Source organism: Ips typographus, linkage group LG1 (genome assembly GCF_016097725.1).
Source record: "Ips typographus isolate SLU linkage group LG1, UJ_Ityp_2.0, whole genome shotgun sequence".
NCBI lineage: Eukaryota > Metazoa > Arthropoda > Insecta > Coleoptera > Curculionidae > Ips > Ips typographus.
In genome coordinates, this window is record NC_138422.1 from 1,137,152 (window position 1) to 1,155,441 (window position 18,290).

The 18,290-nt window shown below is 36.2% G+C and overlaps 1 protein-coding gene and 1 long non-coding RNA gene across 3 annotated transcripts in view; both read right to left on the reverse strand.

Moving 5' to 3' along the window:
• The window catches only part of LOC145735716 (uncharacterized), a 150,678-nt gene that overhangs the window by 15,093 nt on the left and 117,295 nt on the right, over positions 1-18,290 (reverse strand). The window contains exons 1-2 of one of the 2 annotated variants that reach the window (XM_081989725.1): positions 8,842-9,492; positions 7,246-7,403 (exon numbers count right to left, since the gene is read on the reverse strand). In XM_081989725.1, the coding sequence (XP_081845851.1) occupies positions 7,246-7,341 (96 nt within the window). In that variant the 5' untranslated portion in view covers positions 7,342-7,403; positions 8,842-9,492. Of the gene's footprint in view, positions 1-7,245; positions 7,404-8,841; positions 9,493-18,290 lie in introns of those variants that run through there. The other variant, XM_081989716.1, reaches the window with a different exon arrangement.
• LOC145735816 (uncharacterized) lies at positions 1,332-3,807 on the reverse strand. Its single transcript, XR_014179767.1, has 3 exons — positions 1,771-3,807; positions 1,542-1,692; positions 1,332-1,482 (listed from the first exon to the last, which is right to left on the reverse strand). It is a non-coding gene; the product is annotated as an uncharacterized LOC145735816 (long non-coding RNA).

The following is an 18,290-nucleotide window of genomic DNA, read 5'->3' on the forward strand; positions in this document are numbered from 1 at the left end:
ATTTTGTTTGGATGGCAGACAATGTAAAGAATGAAAAGGGGACGTCAATGATGTAATCAGGTTGGCGGTTTTTCTTTCGGTTTCAGACGCCAGCTCGTTGTATCGATCAAATGTTCAAAACTTACGTGACCGTGCTGTGTCCAGGTACGGAGGGTTCGAGTTCATTGCCAGCTGTCACGACTAATAATTAACACAAGGCGTATTTTGGCAAAAGTATTAACCCGAGTTTTAAGCAACATAGGCCATATTGTATTATCAAAATGAGTTAAAATGAGATTGTAAACACTCTAGTAAACACTGACGCCAAAATATGGTTCATTTTTTTCCCGTTGCGGTTACGTCATCAAGTGCTCCGCCATATTGAAATTTACGCACGTCGTTTATTACAAGTTAGGCTATCCATCTTTTTAATCACCTGTTTGGACGTTGCCGTATTTACCAATTCCTCCTTTAAACTTCACAATATGTATCTTTCATTAAGCAATTATAAATGAAAATGAGAAAACTATATTGTTTTGAAAAAAAACATTCTAAGAATCTCACATGTTTTGCATGCAATAAATGCTTTTTTTTTTCGAAATCTGTATAATAATTCATCGGTCCGTTTATTACTGCAACCAACAATACACCAGGTTCACATCTGCTCGTGGAAGATGTGGCAACATAGAGCATATTTCCAACTGACAGTTGGGTAAACATTTTGAGGTTAGGAATTTTAAAAAGTTCAAAAACAGCAAAAACTACAAACAGAATAAATAAAAACTTAATTTAGAGTTGTTTAAGTTTATTAATTAGTGTTGTCATTACGAGACCTTCGTAGAATTTAAGATTTTTCTTCACCAAACTGGAAAACTTGCAACATTTGGTGGTAAACAAAGGCGGAAAGTTCCAATCAAACTTTGGCTTGAGAACAACAACAACATTCAATTTAAATTATCTGGAAAGAACATCACAGATAGGTGCATTCAAACGAGTCATTAACAGCCCAATACCAACGTTTCAAGAATTATTCCATAAAATTTGCAAGAAAGGAAAGGGACTATTAAATCCTAAAGCAGTGTTTTAACTTATAATTGAGTTGTTGGTGTTTTAAGAACTTGCTTCTTGGTTTTGTGATATAGATTGCTTATTTATTTTGTAAATTTACCCAGCATTAAATACATATCAATTTGGTTTTGTTATGTGATTTATTTAACTTGTTTTTTCAATTTCAGTTCAATTTATTGTAAGAGAAGGTAGGTACCTGGGTTAAAGAAATTATCTAATTTTATGATTGTTTATGAAGAAAACTAGACTTCTTAGATAAAAAAGAAACTTGAGTGTACTTTTTAAAGATTTTATTTGTATATTTCATAATGTGTAAATAATACAATTAAAATAGTAATTTAACCTACTATCTGATGGAAACGTATTTAACAGTAGCACCATCTGTTTCTAACCTTATAGTAAGAGAAGATGCAGCAAAATTTATAAGGGCTGATTCTGCAAAATAATGGCATTTGATCAAATTTATGTATTACCTTGTATCTTTCTAATATTACCTGAAACATATTAGAAATTTGTTTTTCCAACACTCTGCATATGGATTTTGACAACACCATTATAACCATAGCTTCAAACACCTTTTGTTTAGAGTCTTTTAGAGCAATTGATAATGGGACTTTTTCAATTTGGACCCTTTCAAAGCACTACCTGAAACATAAGCTATTTAGTATTAGCAGCTTATTAATACCTCTACCAGAGTCCTTTTTATAGTATTAGGTAAATCACCTTGTCAGCTTCTGCTATATACACCTTTACTCTATATCCATGTTTCTTCGAGAACCACTGGCTTGAATAAACTTGGTTTTTGTAGTGTTCTTCTAAAAACTCTTCTTGGGAGTAAGTAAATATATGGGCTGTTTCATTGTGACAGTGTTTTCTATTAGAAAAGGCATACTTTTCTGTTCCACAAACTCTAGTTCCTTCAGAATGTTTCACTGGGCCCCTTGATAGTTGTAAAGTGTATTAAGAAGGTGGCATTTTCAAAACTGACTACCGAAACACACACACATTATCTAGTCTCACACGTAGTATCGCAGTTAAAAACAAGTTAAATCAAAATACTCCTTAAAATATTGTAAAATTTACATAAAAAATAAAAAAATGTCTCATTGTTTACTTTTCGTCAACAATGGCGGCCGATTAGATGACGTCAAAATTCTATCGCGCTCGGAACGCATGTAATAGACAAGAAAGGCAAATTATGACGTAACCGCCACGGGAAAATAAATGGACCATACGTCTATAGTTGACAAACTTGTTATCACGTGACCCTTCATTGCGTACGATTAGCGCAGTCACGTGTTAACTGTGAGACTATCGTCTAATTGGTGAAAAGAGGAATAACCGAACTTAGTTCGGGGAGGGAAAGATGTAAGTCTTTAAATGGATAATCTAGATACAACCATTAAATCCACGAAGCGTGTATTCCTGCCGTGATTTGTCAACTATTTCCCCGTTTACTCTTTCTAAGAGAAAATACCAGATTTCCGCTTTCTGCTTCTGCGTTACGACTCCAATGGGAAATACGCAACGGACAAATTCCACTAGTGACGTAAGAAGCAATGTATCAGTTTGTCACAATGTATAAATGTCTTTGATTTATTCCCCCACAATTCAATCAAAAACATCGCCATGCATGCAAAATAGTGGATATCGATGAGTGGCAAAGTTTCCATCCGACATCTATCGTTAGGAGTAAATTATGAATCGTCACGTATATAAAGGAGGGTCGCAAAGTGGATTCGGTCGAATTTCGAGAAGGTATAACGAATATGTTGGGAGACGATTTCGGAATTATAGGAGAGACAAAAAAAATCGTCGTGGGAAGCACATTTTCGAGCACGTATGGCATTCCGGCCGGAGGCGGCGTTCCCCTCAAAACCTTGCGGGGACACGAACGTCGTATTAGAGGCTGTTTCCGGCGAGGGACGAAACGGTAGAGAAAAACGACGTAAAAGTTTTATGATGAATGTCCGAATGGAACGTTGCTCCCCTCTTTATTGTCCCACAGGGAAAATGTAAAGCGTGTAACCGGAATGAGAATGACAACACCTGTCAAATAGAAGCTCATCTTACTACAACACTCAAATCAATTCAAATTGTGCTGTATTGTTTCAAGCTAAAACTTGAATAATTAAGCTAAAAATGCCTTAGCTTAGTGAGCTTAGCGATACGTAAAGTCCGGATTACAAAGCACTAAAATCGTGAAAGAAAAAATCTGTAAAAAAGCACAAAATTCTTTCAGAGATTCAAAATTTTTTACTTTTTTTGAGTTCAAGTTTTAGACATTTTTTGAAAACTTCTTGAGGAGCATTTGTAAGGCTTTTGGATAATTTAAAGACTGTTGAAGGTTCTGGAATGCTTTAGAGCCATTTGGAAACTCTTAGACGGTCCTAAAATTTTTTGGAAGCTTCTAGACTAGTTGAAGAGAATTTGGAAGCCTTTAGAGTGTTCTAAAAGCTTTTGGAAGCTTGTAGACTATTTTGAAAGGCTTCCAACTGCTTTAGAAGCATTTTGGAGTTTCTGTACTGTTTTAAAATCTTTTTAGACTACTTTAGGAGCATTTGGAAGGTGCTTAGACAGATTAAAGAGCATTGAAAGTTCTGGACTGCTTTTAAGGCATTTGAAACCTTGTAGACGATTCTAGAAACTTTTGGAAGCTTTCTGACTGTCTTGAAATGTTTTGTGAGCTTCTAAACTGTTTTAAAAGCTTTTGAAAGCATTTGGGAGTTTCTGTAGTATTTTGAAATATTTTTAGATAACTTTAGGAGCATTTGGAAGTTTTCTGGAGAGTTTAGAAAGCATTGAAGGTTTTGGACTGCTTTTAAAGCATTTGAAAACTTATGGACAGTTGTAGGAACTTATGGAAGCTTTTAAACTGCTTTAGAAGTATTCGGAAGCTTTTAGATCGCCTTGAAATTTTTTGAGAGCTTCTAGACTAGCTGAAGATCATTTGGAAGCCTTTAAGACTATTCTAAAAGCTTTCGGAATCTTGTAGACCGTTTTGGAAGGCTTTCGACTGCTTGATAAGCATTTTGGAGTTTCTGTACTGTTTCAAAACCTTTTTAGACTACTTTAGGGGCATTTGGAAAGTGTTTGGACAGTTTAAAGAAAATTGAAAATTCTGGACTGCTTTTAAAGCATTTAAAACCTTGTAGACGATTCTAGAAACTTTTGGTAGCTTTCTGACTGTCTTGAAATGTTTTGTGAGCTTCTAAACTGTTTTAAAAGCTTTTGGAAGCATTTGGGAGTTTGTGTAGTATTTTGAAATATTACAGATTACGTTAGGAGCATTTGGAAGGTTTCTGGAGAATTTAGAAACCATTGAAGGTTTTGGACTGCTTTTAAAGCATTTGAAAACTTATGGACAGTTGTAGGAACTTATGGAAGCTTTTAAACTGCTTTAGAAGTATTCGGAAGCTTTTAGATCGCCTTGAAATTTTTTGAGAGCTTCTACACTAGCTGAAGATCATTTGGAAGCCTTTAAGACTATTCTAAAAGCTTTTGGAAACTTTTAGACCGTTTTGGAAGGCTTTCGACTGCTTGATAAGCATTTTGGAGTTTCTGTACTGTTTCAAAACCTTTTTAGACTACTTTAGGGGCATTTGGAAAGTGTTTGGACAGTTTAAAGAAAATTGAAAATTCTGGACTGCTTTTAAAGCATTTAAAACCTTGTAGACGATTCTAGAAACTTTTGGTAGCTTTCTGACTGTCTTGAAATGTTTTATGAGCTTCTAAACTGTTTTAAAAGCTTTTGGAAGCATTTGGGAGTTTGTGTAGTATTTTGAAATATTACAGATTACTTTAGGAGCATTTGGAAGGTTTCTGGAGAATTTAGAAACCATTGAAGGTTTTGGACTGCTTTTAAACTGCTTTAGAAGTATTCGGAAGCTTTTAGATCACCTTGAAGGTTTTTGAGAGCTTCTAGACTAGCTGAAGATCATTTGGAAGCCTTTAAGACTATTCTAAAAGCTTTTGGAAACTTTTAGACTGTTTTGGAAGGCTTTCGACTGCTTGAAAAGAATTTTGGAGTTCCCGTAGTGTTTTTATAGTTATTTACGTAACAAGTGTGGAAAGTGGTACTTTAAAGCTGTTAAAGGGCGGGAAAGACGTATTCCGCATGTGTGAGGTACTAAATTTTTCCTACTAGTATTATTTTTCATTAAATTGAACTAAAAAGTATAGTAAAATTACTAAAATGGAAGCCTCTGTTTGCAAAGATGATTAAAACTGTTTTCTTAATTGAGAAATCAAATATACAGTAGTTATGGTTTTTGATTTTACTTTTTTTGAAAAATAAAATGAGTGCTTTACCACACTAGTGCGGTAAAGTTACTTTTCCGCACTCATTTTTTCTTCGCTTAAACTTCTCATAAAAAGATTGGTAAAAATGGGTATTTTCGCTCTAACACATATAAACTTCAAAATTGCAGGTTTATTCTTCATTTATTGTAAATTAATCTTGCAATGCGGAAAAGTACCTTTACGGCACTACTGTGGAAAAGTACTCTTGTGCACTTTCCTTCAAAGGCAAACTTTGACCTCAAATATCTCAGAAACGAGACACTTTAAACCTAGCGACGTCATTTTTCTGGAAATTCCTTAAGGTTGATTTTGACCTAAAATATCTAAGAAACCCTTGTTGGGTCACTGTGTAGCCCTGAGTGTACGCAATTCACTGACCTAAAAATATACAGCGTGTCCCATTTGAAATTCTTGACTTTTGATACTTAACCTGAAATATCTCGGAAACAGATGTTGCTCGGGTGTCTCTTACTCTGTATACTGTAACGGATATATGGTTAGAATACACTTTTGCAACATCGAACACAATCATTGAACAAGATAAGTAGATTTTAGATACGAGATTTGTACGTTCCAAAATCGTCTTGACATTACCTCGCCGGTTATTTCCGTTCGGCCGCAATATGATTCCTCCTTCATGCGGAAATCCAATTTAATTCCGATCAGTCCGCCGCTTCTATTTTACATCAGGCGAAATCCTAATAGTAATATTATTCAAATATTCAAATATCTGAAGCATTGATTTCCGTGGCGGGAAGAGGAAAGAGGTGTGTGGACCATTCTAGAAACGTGCTAGATGCCGTTTTAATTGAATTCTCAATCGTTCGCATATTCCCCGCATTATTGGAAGAAATTAATTTTTTATTAGGCAAGCAGACGAACGTGCAACTGAGAGACAAAACGTCGTTTGTTCTCGCAAACTATCATCGAATTTCCAGGAGCGAACCTTATTCCGAAAGTTTGCTTTCGCAAGCACTTTGGTTAAAGTTTGAGCAAAGTTGACGTGCACATCCGTACGATAAAGTGTTAAGTTAGCTATAGTATGTTACATGTTACACACGCCTATTTTATAACGAAATTTTGCTCTGTCATTTTTTCCAATTATCTACCAAATTCAATTTTCTACTGTATGCGAAATTAATATTGATATAGAGAGAAAATTTTGTCGGAACAATATTAAACGATTTGCGGTTTGCATCCCGCTAGCTTATTAAAATCCGACAATCCGGGAAACAATGTCGATATGAAATTGCTTATGGAATATCTAAATAGGCAATCAACAACAATTTAATACGTTTATTGGATTCAATGTACAAGAGCTTTCCAATTTTGTGTTTTATTGGAATACTCGTTTCTAAGTAATTTGTTTTAACAAATTACTTAGAAACTCGTTTTTCCGAATTTTTCCGGAAAAATTAAATGCACTAGGGATATTACCTATAAATAACTACTTTTGAAGGTACGTTGCTAAATCTGGTGGAACACTCCAAGATTGAACCCACTATAGCAGTTAGCGCCTGGAGGACAAATACTGAAATGTATGAACAAAATCAAACTTTCGACAACTTTAAAGTTACTACAGCTTGTAGTTAATTGAATCAGTCACTGTATTTCGATAATGTTTGAGAACTGTACACTAACTGATTTTTTTGCTAAAACAAACCGAATAGACAAACACATAATTGGTCGTAACTCGTTTACTGCAGGAAGTCGTAACAAAAATTGACTCTGGCAGCTAAGCGCGTCAGCGCCGCTCTATAAATTATCGGCCTCGATAATGATTTTCCCACTTTGGGGAGCAGGAAATTATCCCGCGGGACTTTAATTTTATTAAGTCCCCCATTTCAAGACTAGACACTTTTTTTCCCTAACTATTGGAGGATTTTAATGATTTACCTGTTGCCCGTGAGTATATTCCACACCGGCCACCAAACACGTAGCCGCACTACTTAACCTGGCCAATCCTCTGGTGGTAATGTCGTCTTCCAACATGGCGGGGCTCTCGTCCTCTTCGGAACTTTCGGATAGGTCGTTGCTTAGGACCGCTAACGGCACTGAAACAACGAAAAAAAACCCGTCACTAGTGCAATAAAGTCTTATTACCCTACACTCGCTTCACCTTGAAGCGTCCAAGGACTGAAATTGTGAAACTTTGAGATTTTTATATTCCAGTGTCGGCGTCGCGACGCCATTCTACTTAATCTAATGCTAAAATACTCTCTTTACCGTCGAGGCGGAATATTCCGAAGGGCCATTATTAACTTATTTCCATACTTTTATGACTCCAGTTTCTTTGCAGAGACACTCACTCGAACAATACGGCTTTTGCATTTTTAACTTTCCAGATTTACAATTTGTACGAAATATTGTATCGTTTATGTTGGTAAAACGACTTAAAAAATGAGAAAAGGATTATTTTATTTCAGCTTTTATGCAGTGCATATGACATTTCGTGAAAGCCATTTTAAGACGTTTCTTCGTTGCTGTTTTCTGTCTCTTCTTCTTCTTGTGAGACAGAAGACCCAACTAGCAACGAAGAAATGAGTAACTCGTCTCCAACATATCGCCATTTGAAGATGCATTGGGCTTAATATAAGAAAATTACCATAATAATTGAAAAAGGAGACAGTTAAATGATCGAGTGACAATATTGTGAATTTGCACTTTTAGTAGCATTTTCGTTGAATTTTGCACTATTGTTGAGTGACAAGTGACAAGACTCTGTATATTACACTCAGTTATAATAAATTAAAAATACCTAATGGCAAAGCAATTAGATGAGTTAATCAAAAGTTATAGCTAAGTGTTGAGTGCGATGGCAACACTGTCCGTATTTTGTGACGTCTTAAATGCGGCAACAGTGCGTGCAATAGATTTTTCCAGGACTGTCAATTCAAGTGTCAAAAATTCGATCTGCTTTTTTTTAACCTAACAATCAACTACAACTTTCACGATGTAATCTACCACAATTTGCAATACAACTTCGTTATTTGTCAATTTAAAAATTTGCTTTATTACGTGAAATACAAATAATATTCGACAACACATCCCAACACTAAGTTAAAGTAAAGTTAAGGCTAAATTTAAGTAATATATTTGGTTTCACAATGGCCTGGATTAACTGATAGTTAACTTAAAGTAGGGAAAGATAACCGAAAACGTGGTGATTATAGTAACTTTATAAATGTAGATTTACATGTCAATGGAACTGTTTTATTGTTTTTATAGTTGTTAATATCAGACTTTAAATAAAAAGGTGTGTACTATAGTAAATAGTTAGTAAATCGGACTATAATGGTGCCCATGCTTTTAGCAAAGCAAATATAATAATACTATAGATAACACCACAATATGCTATTTGTGATGCTGTTTTATACTGTATAGGTAATAAGTTATTTATCAACATAAGGGTAATACAATAATACTTAAATGCTGAATATTTTCACGAGTTTAAAAACTAGGTTTTTCTAAGCTTTAAATAAGAAAACTTACACCTTCTAGAAGTTGCTCCTGGTTCGCAATTTGGCACTAGGCAGCCCGGCTTTCCCCATATAACTCACGAAACTCAGGAACAACACAAATATGCAACTTTAACTTTACTTTTAATACCTTTTTGTCATAAATTCGGACAAAATAACTCAAACGATTTTGAAATTTTAAATTTGTGTGTGTTGTGGTTACGATGGCCACTCGTCAGTGAGACGTTCAGCCAGATTAAATAACGCGATTACGCGATTCACGATTACGAAAGATCCGCGGAAGAGGCACTTGCGTGCGTCTGAGAAACTCTCATCTCTCCCGCTTGCATAAATAGGACTAAAAATCGCCTTAAAGGCACGATCCGAGTGAAAAATATAGTCATTCCTCGTGGAAACTATAACCGTCACTGTCACATCCACGTGGTCTTGACCTAGGTTTTCACCCTTTCCGCCTCCTGGAAGTGCACCGCACAAGACAATTCCCCGTAGACCTTTAGGAATCCACGTTTCCACTTAGAGGCCCCACATTTCCACTCGACCGGCTGCGGAATTCGGTCGTCAACTCCAAATTTCTCTGAACACCGTTTCAAGAAACGTGGTTTCTTAGCGACAAAAATGGCGCCCACGAAACAGACGTGCGATACGTTTCAAGTTGAAAATCGAAGTCAAATTTTAAATTTAAAATAGATGTCATACTGTCAACAACAATGACAACTAGTACAAGTCGTTTTCTTTCGGATCTAAACGCGATATGATCCAACGGTCACGTGGTCTCTGTATAATTTTGTGACCATGGCGTCATGTGATTTAAAAAAAAAGTAGGTGGCTCCCTCTCTGTGGATTCTATCGAAATAGCTTTTGATCAAATGTCAAACTTTGTGCACCGCCTACTATACTAGAAAGTTTGCGTTTGTTTGTATTGTGGAAATTGAGTTTTTTGAGGATTAGATGAATTTTTACGGTTTAAAATCAAAACTTGAAGTTATTTTTGTTCGTAAGTGTTTCAAGCAACATTGTAACAGCAATTCAGGAAGAAGCCCAACTGTGTCAGTTTTTTACTTTACAAAAAACTGGGTCTAACTCAACAGTGGTTGATCACTTTGAAGTGGGATGATTTTACTCCAACACTATACTCAATGGTAAGTACTTTCTAGTACAGTAAACTTATTAGGTACTTGTTACATGCACAGGTATGTGAGTTTCATTTTAAAGCATCCTTCATTGTGAGAGTAACAAAAATAATTTTGAATGAATGTTCTTGGTAATGACATAAGAATTTTTACCAGTTTTGCTTACCTAGTTTCAAGAATTTACAGATTTTCTCATACTGAACAGTGTTTAAGCTAGTTTGCTGTGTGTTGTACTTTCCAGGACAAATGTTCTAAGCAATTTGTTGACATTTTAGGTTTCTAGTATAGAGGGCGGTGAGCTAGCCGAATGTTGCAGAGAACGATTTCATCCACAAAATAGCGAAAAACTGACTGACGATCTTCTGACGACAGTCCGCTGACAGCTGAAGTTAACAAATTGTTGGGTTTATAAAATAACCTGTTGTAACAGTGGCAACATTGTACAGGTTGACAAGCAACGCCACCTAAAATAATTGACGTTCGAATGTTCAAGAATACGTGTGTCGGTCGGTCGGTTGTATTACAATAATGTTCACCTCTCTTTTAGTATTAATACAAGTTTATTAGTTAGTTAAATAAACGTGTTTTACTGTCCAAGATCCAACCACCCCAATAGGTTATGGGCCCAGAGTGGTTTGGACAGTGAAGTAAAAGAAAAAGTGAAGCAACCCGTGTGTCGGACGTATCGAAAAAGTGAAGCAACCCGTGTGTCGGACGTATCGATCGATAAAATAAAAAAGGCGTCAATAAAAGCTTGAGGCAGCAAAGGATCGTGAATCAACTCAACGGATCGAGAAGAGAAGTCGAGGTTAAAACTAGTTGGACCTGATTTTCTGAAGAAGAATCCATTAAGATGAGTAACGTCGATCTGGGAAATATTGCTCAAATAGCTAAATTTGAAGGCAAAAATTATCAACAGTGGAAATTCCAAGTTAAGTGCGCCCTACGAGCTAAAGGCCTGTATGGAATTGCAGATGGCAGTACCCCGAAACCAGAAGTATTTGCAGAGGGTGAATTGTGGAATAAAAAAAGATGCTCAGGCAATGTGTATAATAACTGCAGCAATGGGGCTAAATCAAATTTCACTAATAGAAAACTGTGAGACCAGTAAACAAGTTTTAGACAAGTTAAACTCGATCTATGACGTAAAAACGGAGACAAATAAAATGTTGGTACACGAACAATTTTATCAGTACAAAATGCTACCCACAGATTCAATGGCTCAGCATATTTCAAAGGTTGAAAATCTAGCAATGCAAATTAAAAATTCAGGAGACCAGTTGAGTGACACTGCTGTTATTACAAAAATAATGAGCACTCTTCCACCAAAATATGGTCCATTTCGACAAGCTTGGTTGTCTATGGATGAAGCTAGACAGACTATTGAAAACTTGACCTCGAGATTACTTGATGAAGAAAGAAATTTAAGTACAAGCGAACATAATGAAGATTATGCTTTAGCTGCCACACAAATGAACAAGTTTGGCAATAGAAATTTTAGAAACACAGGGCCTCCACAAAGAAAACCGTCAACAAATGTGAAGTGTTATAATTGTGAAAAAAGGGGACATTTTGCAAAGGATTGCCGATGTCCGAAAAGGCAACAATTAGGAGGTAACACTCATAGAAGCAGCAGCGGTGGACAAAATGACAATGAACGAGAGCGCGGGACAGTTTTTCCTGGATCTGGATATAGTGGACATGAAAGTGGTCGAGCTAGACATCAAAGTGGAAGTGGTAACTCTGGCAACACTGCAAATGGAAGAGCTTTCAACATTGAAGACAGTGATGACAGTGTGCCTGAAGTTGACATTGACTGTAGTGACATTTGGATTTTAGACAGTGGCGCTAGTAGACACATGTGTCACTCGGAAAGTATGTTTACATCAGTTCGAAAAGTTCAAAACTTATTCGTAAAACTCGGCGATAATAAAGAACTTCCAGTTCAAGGAATCGGAGAAATTTTGATAGAGAAGTTTGTAAATGGGACTTGGTGTAAAGGCGTTATGACAGACGTATGGCTTGTACCCGGCTTAAGGAGAAATCTGTTTTCAGAAGGTGCAGTAACAAATAAAGGTTTTACTATTTTTAAGGACAACCAGAAGGCCGAAATTTTTGAAAGTGGCCAAGTGGTGGCTACTGCAGTACCTTACGAAAACAACCTTTATAGAGTGTTGATTCGCCTACAGAACAAAAATGCAATTACTGAGGTAAATGTAGTTTCTACAGGGACTTTAAAACAATGGCATGAAAGACTCGGACATTTAAATATCAAGTACATTAAGGAACTATTCACAAAGAATCTTGTAAGTGGAATAAGTATAACAGACATAAATGACAATTTCTTTTGTGAAAGCTGTGTATATGCCAAGCAACACAAACTTAAATTCCAAAACACTGAAAAACATGTATCAAAACCAGGTGAGTTAATTTCCAGCGATGTCTGTGGACCGATGAGTGAAGATAGTATTGGAGGATCCAAATACTATGTTCTTTTTAAAGACAATTATACAGGCTACAGGTCAGTAAATTTTATTAGACATAAAAGTGATGTAACCCAATGTTTTAAGAACTTTATTTCCTTGTGCAACACTAAATTTGGGCACAAAGTTCAAAGAGTGCGTGTAGACAATGGGCGAGAATATGTAAATGAGTCACTAAAACAGTATTTATCTGAAAGTGGTATAGTTTTAGAAACTACAGGTATTTATACACCGGAGCAAAATGGTCGCTGTGAGAGAGACAACAGGACCATAATGGAGTCTGCAAGAGCTCTGTTATTTGACAAGGATTTGCCTAAAACTTTATGGGCAGAAGCAGTAAATACTTCTGTGTATTTGCTGAACCGGACACCTACAAAGCAGTCTGAAACCACTCCTTATGAACACTGGACTGGTAAAAGGCCTAACTTACAACACACCAAAGTTTTTGGTTGTGAAGCCTATTTGTTAACACCAGGCACTTTAAGAACCAAACTGGATAAGAAAAGCGAGAGGTATGTTTTTGTAGGTTATGAAGGGGATTCAACGAATTACAGGTTGTATGATCCTGTGACGCACAAAATAAAAGTTTCTCGTCATGTTATTTTTAATGAAGATAGTGAATTTAAAACCCCAAGACAAAACTGTGTTCTACTTCCAATAGAAAATAACAGTTCTGACAATTTAGATGCTCAAGATGACCTTGACCCAAACTATTTTGAGGAACCTGATATACAAGGACAAAATGACACTGACAATGAACAAGTATCACCTTACAACTTAAGAGCTAGAAAAGATATACATCCACCTGAATATTTGTGTCAAAACTTTGATCTTGACTTTTCTGAGATTAATTTTACAGAAATAAGTGTTCCTTCCAGTTACCAAGAAGCCATTAGTTGTCCAAATAAGCAGGAATGGAAGGCAGCCATACAAGAAGAACTACAAGCTTTGGAAGTCAACAAAACGTGGGAGTTAGTTAATTTGCCACCAAACAGAAGTACAATTGGGACGAAATGGGTTTTCCGAGTTAAGGAAGCTGAAAATGGTCACAAACCTCGTTTTAAGGCTCGCCTATGTGCAAAAGGGTTTAGTCAAGTAAAGGGTGTAGATTTTCAGGAGACTTTTTCCCCCACGACAAGGTATGACACACTAAGAGTACTTTTAGCCCTTTCAGCACAACAGAAAATGAAAATGAGGCAGTTCGATATCAAAACTGCTTTCCTTTACGGCATACTAAGTGAAGAATTGTATATAGACTTACCTGAGGGATTAAACAATAATAAACAAAAAGTGTGCAAACTAAATAAAGCCCTTTATGGTCTAAAACAAGCTCCTCGAGTATGGAATGAGACTTTCAAGGAATTTTGTCAAAGCATTGGTTTTTATCAATGTACTTCTGACAATTGTGTCTACATTAAGACTGACAGAAAAGTTTTTCTAGCATTATATGTTGATGATGGTCTTCTACTATCTGACAGTGATGAAGAATTGGACTTAGTGCTTGTTCAGTTACAGAAGAGGTTTCAAATTACCATAATTGAAGATCCAAAGTACTTTGTGGGCTTGCAAATTGAGCGACTTAAAGATGACTCAATATTCATCCATCAGTCAAAGTACATTCATCAAATTGTTCATAAATTTGGACAAGAAGATTCAAATCCTGTCTCGGTACCTGCAGATCCTAATTCCAGTTTAAGCAAGGATCTTGGCAAACCAATAGAAAATATTCCTTATAGAGAAGCAGTAGGATCACTGATGTTTTTGGCAATTGTAAGTCGGCCAGACATTATGTATTCGATTGGACTAGTAAGTCGTTATCTGCAAAATCCCACCACAGCTCATTGGAATGCTGTTAAACGAATTTTCAAGTACTTAAAGGGCACCTTAAACATAGGCATTCACTATAAAAGTGACCCTTGTGGCATTAATCTAAGTGGCTACTGTGATTCTGATTTTGCAGGTGATATAGACACAAGACGTTCTACAACAGGCTATGTTTTCTTAATCAACAACAGTGCTGTAACATGGAAAAGCCAGAAACAGAAGTGTGTGAGCTTGTCCACTACAGAAGCTGAGTATGTGGCAGCCTCAACAGCCTCCAGAGAAGCCATATGGTTGAAAAATCTACTAGAAGCCCTCGGTGAAAACATAATTTTGCCCGTTAATATGTACGTCGACAATCAAAGTGCTCTAAAACTTATTAAAAATCCAGTGTTTCATCCACGCACAAAACATATCGACATAAAATTTCATTTTGTTCGGGATCAATATGTTTTAGGTTTAATTAATTTTCAATATGTTTCTACCAATGATCAAACAGCAGATGGTTTCACCAAAGCATTGTCAGTAATCAAATTTAAGAGATTTGTAAGTCAGTTAGGTATTAAGTGCTTCTTAGATTTACTAAAAATTAAGTAGTATGTTACAACTGTTTATTTTACGTGGGAGTGTTGGGTTTATAAAATAACCTGTTGTAACAGTGGCAACATTGTACAGGTTGACAAGCAACGCCACCTAAAATAATTGACGTTCGAATGTTCAAGAATACGTGTGTCGGTCGGTCGGTTGTATTACAATAATGTTCACCTCTCTTTTAGTATTAATACAAGTTTATTAGTTAGTTAAATAAACGTGTTTTACTGTCCAAGATCCAACCACCCCAATACAAATAAAAATAAACTGAGAAAAAGATCTCACCAGTTCTATGATCCAAAGAGATGGCTAATAAAATCCAAAAACAAAATGAAGAAAGGCATAACCTTAAACTGTAATTTGTAAGCAAGTGAAAGGAGTATGGAACTATGCCAAAAAAACTAGTAAGTTACTAAACATGTTACTAAATAACATAATGAACCCTAACCCATTGTCGAGTGACAACTGACAAGTGACTGACAAAGATTTAGCAGAAACAGAAAAGAATCGTTTTGTTTGGGTTCATGATTCTGAAACTGTTCATCTGCATGGATGAGAGAAGTATTGCAATGCACTGATTGACCAGACCATATTTAAATTATTATGCAAATGGTCCACATCCATATTGGAAACAGTTCAGAATCAATAACCCAAACAAAGCTACAGTAACCATTCAGGTACAAAATAACACAGTATAAACTTATCTAAGTTGTCCTTAAACTCAGCTAATGTTGGGAAAACGGACATTAATTAACTCTCTTGAAAGGTGTTGGAAGTCACGTGAACTATCAGTTAAGTTTTTACCGGCAATTTTCTAGACAGCCACGTGACATACGAAACAATGGGTACGTTCACCCGATGTCAGCGGCTTAGAGGTTAAGTAAGCGGTCCTATTTAGTTTGTTAGCACCGCTAACTTAGCTTCTAAGCCGCTGCCATCGGGTGAACGTACACAATGGCCACATTCATAAGCAACAATTCGATGGGCAAAATGTAGTTTAAGTAATGCTTTTTCGATCGATAATCGATTTGTTTCAGTGCATTTATAAGAAAACTGTCTGGCGATTGCTAGTCGATCTGTTCTTATAAATGCGGCCATTAATCAACCAATAACCTACAAATATATTTGAATTTCAGTAGGTTAAAACGTAAAAAGTACTAACTAACTCCTAACTAAGGTAGTTCTTGCGAAAATAGTTTATGTCTCATTTTTGTTCACTGAGGCTGAGTTGTACAATCTGGGTTCAAAGATGGGTTCAGCTGAACTTGACTGGTATTTGAACCGGCCCATAAGAATAGCATTGCTGTCAAATTAATTTGGTTTGTGACAGCAATATTCTTCTTATAGGCAGGTACCAGTCGAGTTTAACTGAACCCGTCTTTGAATCCTGATTGTACAACTCAGCCTGAGACTAATAAAAATTTAAATTGACGTAAAAAATCTTGTATGCCTGGTTGCATACTTTTAAATTTTAACCATAAAAGATTCTCGGATAGTTAGAATCCATTTGAAGCATCGTCATTAAAGATTGCCTTTTTGAGTGCTGAATTGGAAGGGTTTTTAGTCTGGAACACCCTAAGGGTGTACGATAAAGAGCGTATCGCATGCGGGGTGTAATTTCTCGACAATGGTGATTCAAGTTCGGACGTTTAATCCCGAAAAGATTACGGATTTAATAACGGGGCACGCGATTCCATAATAACCCCCCCACGGTCAGACAATTTTCCAGTTTATATTGTAGTTACCCTTTTTCACGGGATCCCGTCGGGGGTTAAGTGGTTGATAATGACGGCTTTTTTATGCGTAAATGTACCGGAATAAAATTTTATTGGGCGCATCAGGTCGTTATTTTGCCATTTGCCGCTAAGATGACGGCGATTTGGTTCGGTGCCAAAACGCATCGCACAACTCGAACTCCATTGGTTTATGGAATGGAATTTACGATAAAAGCAGAAAATAATTATTACCTATTTTTTTGAAAGTTAAGAAAGTTTTTAGCTCCTTAAAAGGAAACTAATTTAAAGTTCTTTGTTTATCTGGACTGGCAATTCGTTTCTGTCTGTTTGGCGAGGCATTAAAAGTCCAATCAACGTTAAACCGGTTGCTTGATACGCTTCTTGGTTTTAATTCAATTGACCCCTGTCTAAGGATCAGTAAACTTACGACTCTTTTTGACTGAACTAGATTTAAATCTCTCACAATAGCCACAAATTATTATCATATAGACATACACAAGTGAATAATACCATTGAATAACTTGGAGGTCTATCAAACACAAGGCTGACGCAAATATTTGCCTAAATCAGATTGAAGCAGATTTCGGTGTAACAGAAGCGGCCCATTCAAGGCCCTATCAAATATTAACTAGTTTGTTGGAATAGGGCAAACACTCCATTCAGGGTAACGTAATCGCACAATTGATTTTGAATTTTGGGGTGCTTTGACATTTCCGTTTATATAGGAAAGTTAAATAAAAGACTGGGGTTTGTTCGGTTTCTTTTCGACAGTCTCCCCGTTCAGAAAAGTGTTTTTTGTCAAGTTGTCAACTGAACAGAGTTCGATACTTTGCCTGATTGTAGGCAACAAAAACGTTCAGTCTTTATCAACAAAATTTCAGCAGTGTCTTCCATTGTTTAATTTTAACAATTAGGTAAAAAAAAACAAAAATAAAATTTCATTTACAGATCCATTGATTTCTCTTTACTGTCAGTCGTTCGACTAGGAATGTGCTGTTGGGGTAAATCTGACAAATGACAGCTTCACCCACAATACTGTATTTTCTAAACACTCTACACTCAAACGTATCGAACGCAGCCATAGCTGGTTTATTAGTATTAAAAAATGACAAAAACAAAACGAATTTCGGATAATTGCACGAAATCTTGCTCGATGGACCAAAAGTGTCTTTCTTCCGCAACTTCCGTGGTTTCTTCCAGTTTTTAGGTGAAGTTGGCTTAATCAGTGTCTATGGTCACGTGATCCAACATTACCCAAAACGTCATGATTTTCAATCTCCTGCTCAATTTTACGAAAATTGCACGAAATTCGGTTCGATGGACCAAAAATGTTTTTCTTTCGAAACTTCCATAGTTTCTCCCCAAAAGCTGTTTTCAGGTTAAATTGGGTTAATCAGTGTCTCTGGTCACATGACCATGTCCATTTTCCGGAAAAATCGATATTTCTTCGGACACATGACATTAATTACGCCGAAAAACGTCACGAGGTATAATACCCTAGAAAACAAGTCACTATGAGTAAGGAAACAGTTAATAATATACAGAGTGATTCAGGTTGTAATAAACAAATTGGAACCACGTATTCTACGTCCAAAAATAATCTCAGTTTGCTCTTCAAAATTAAAGCTCAAAAACGTTCCGAGGTGTTGACCTAAATAACACTTCCTTACGTTAAAGCAAAAAAAAATTATTCGTGTACTA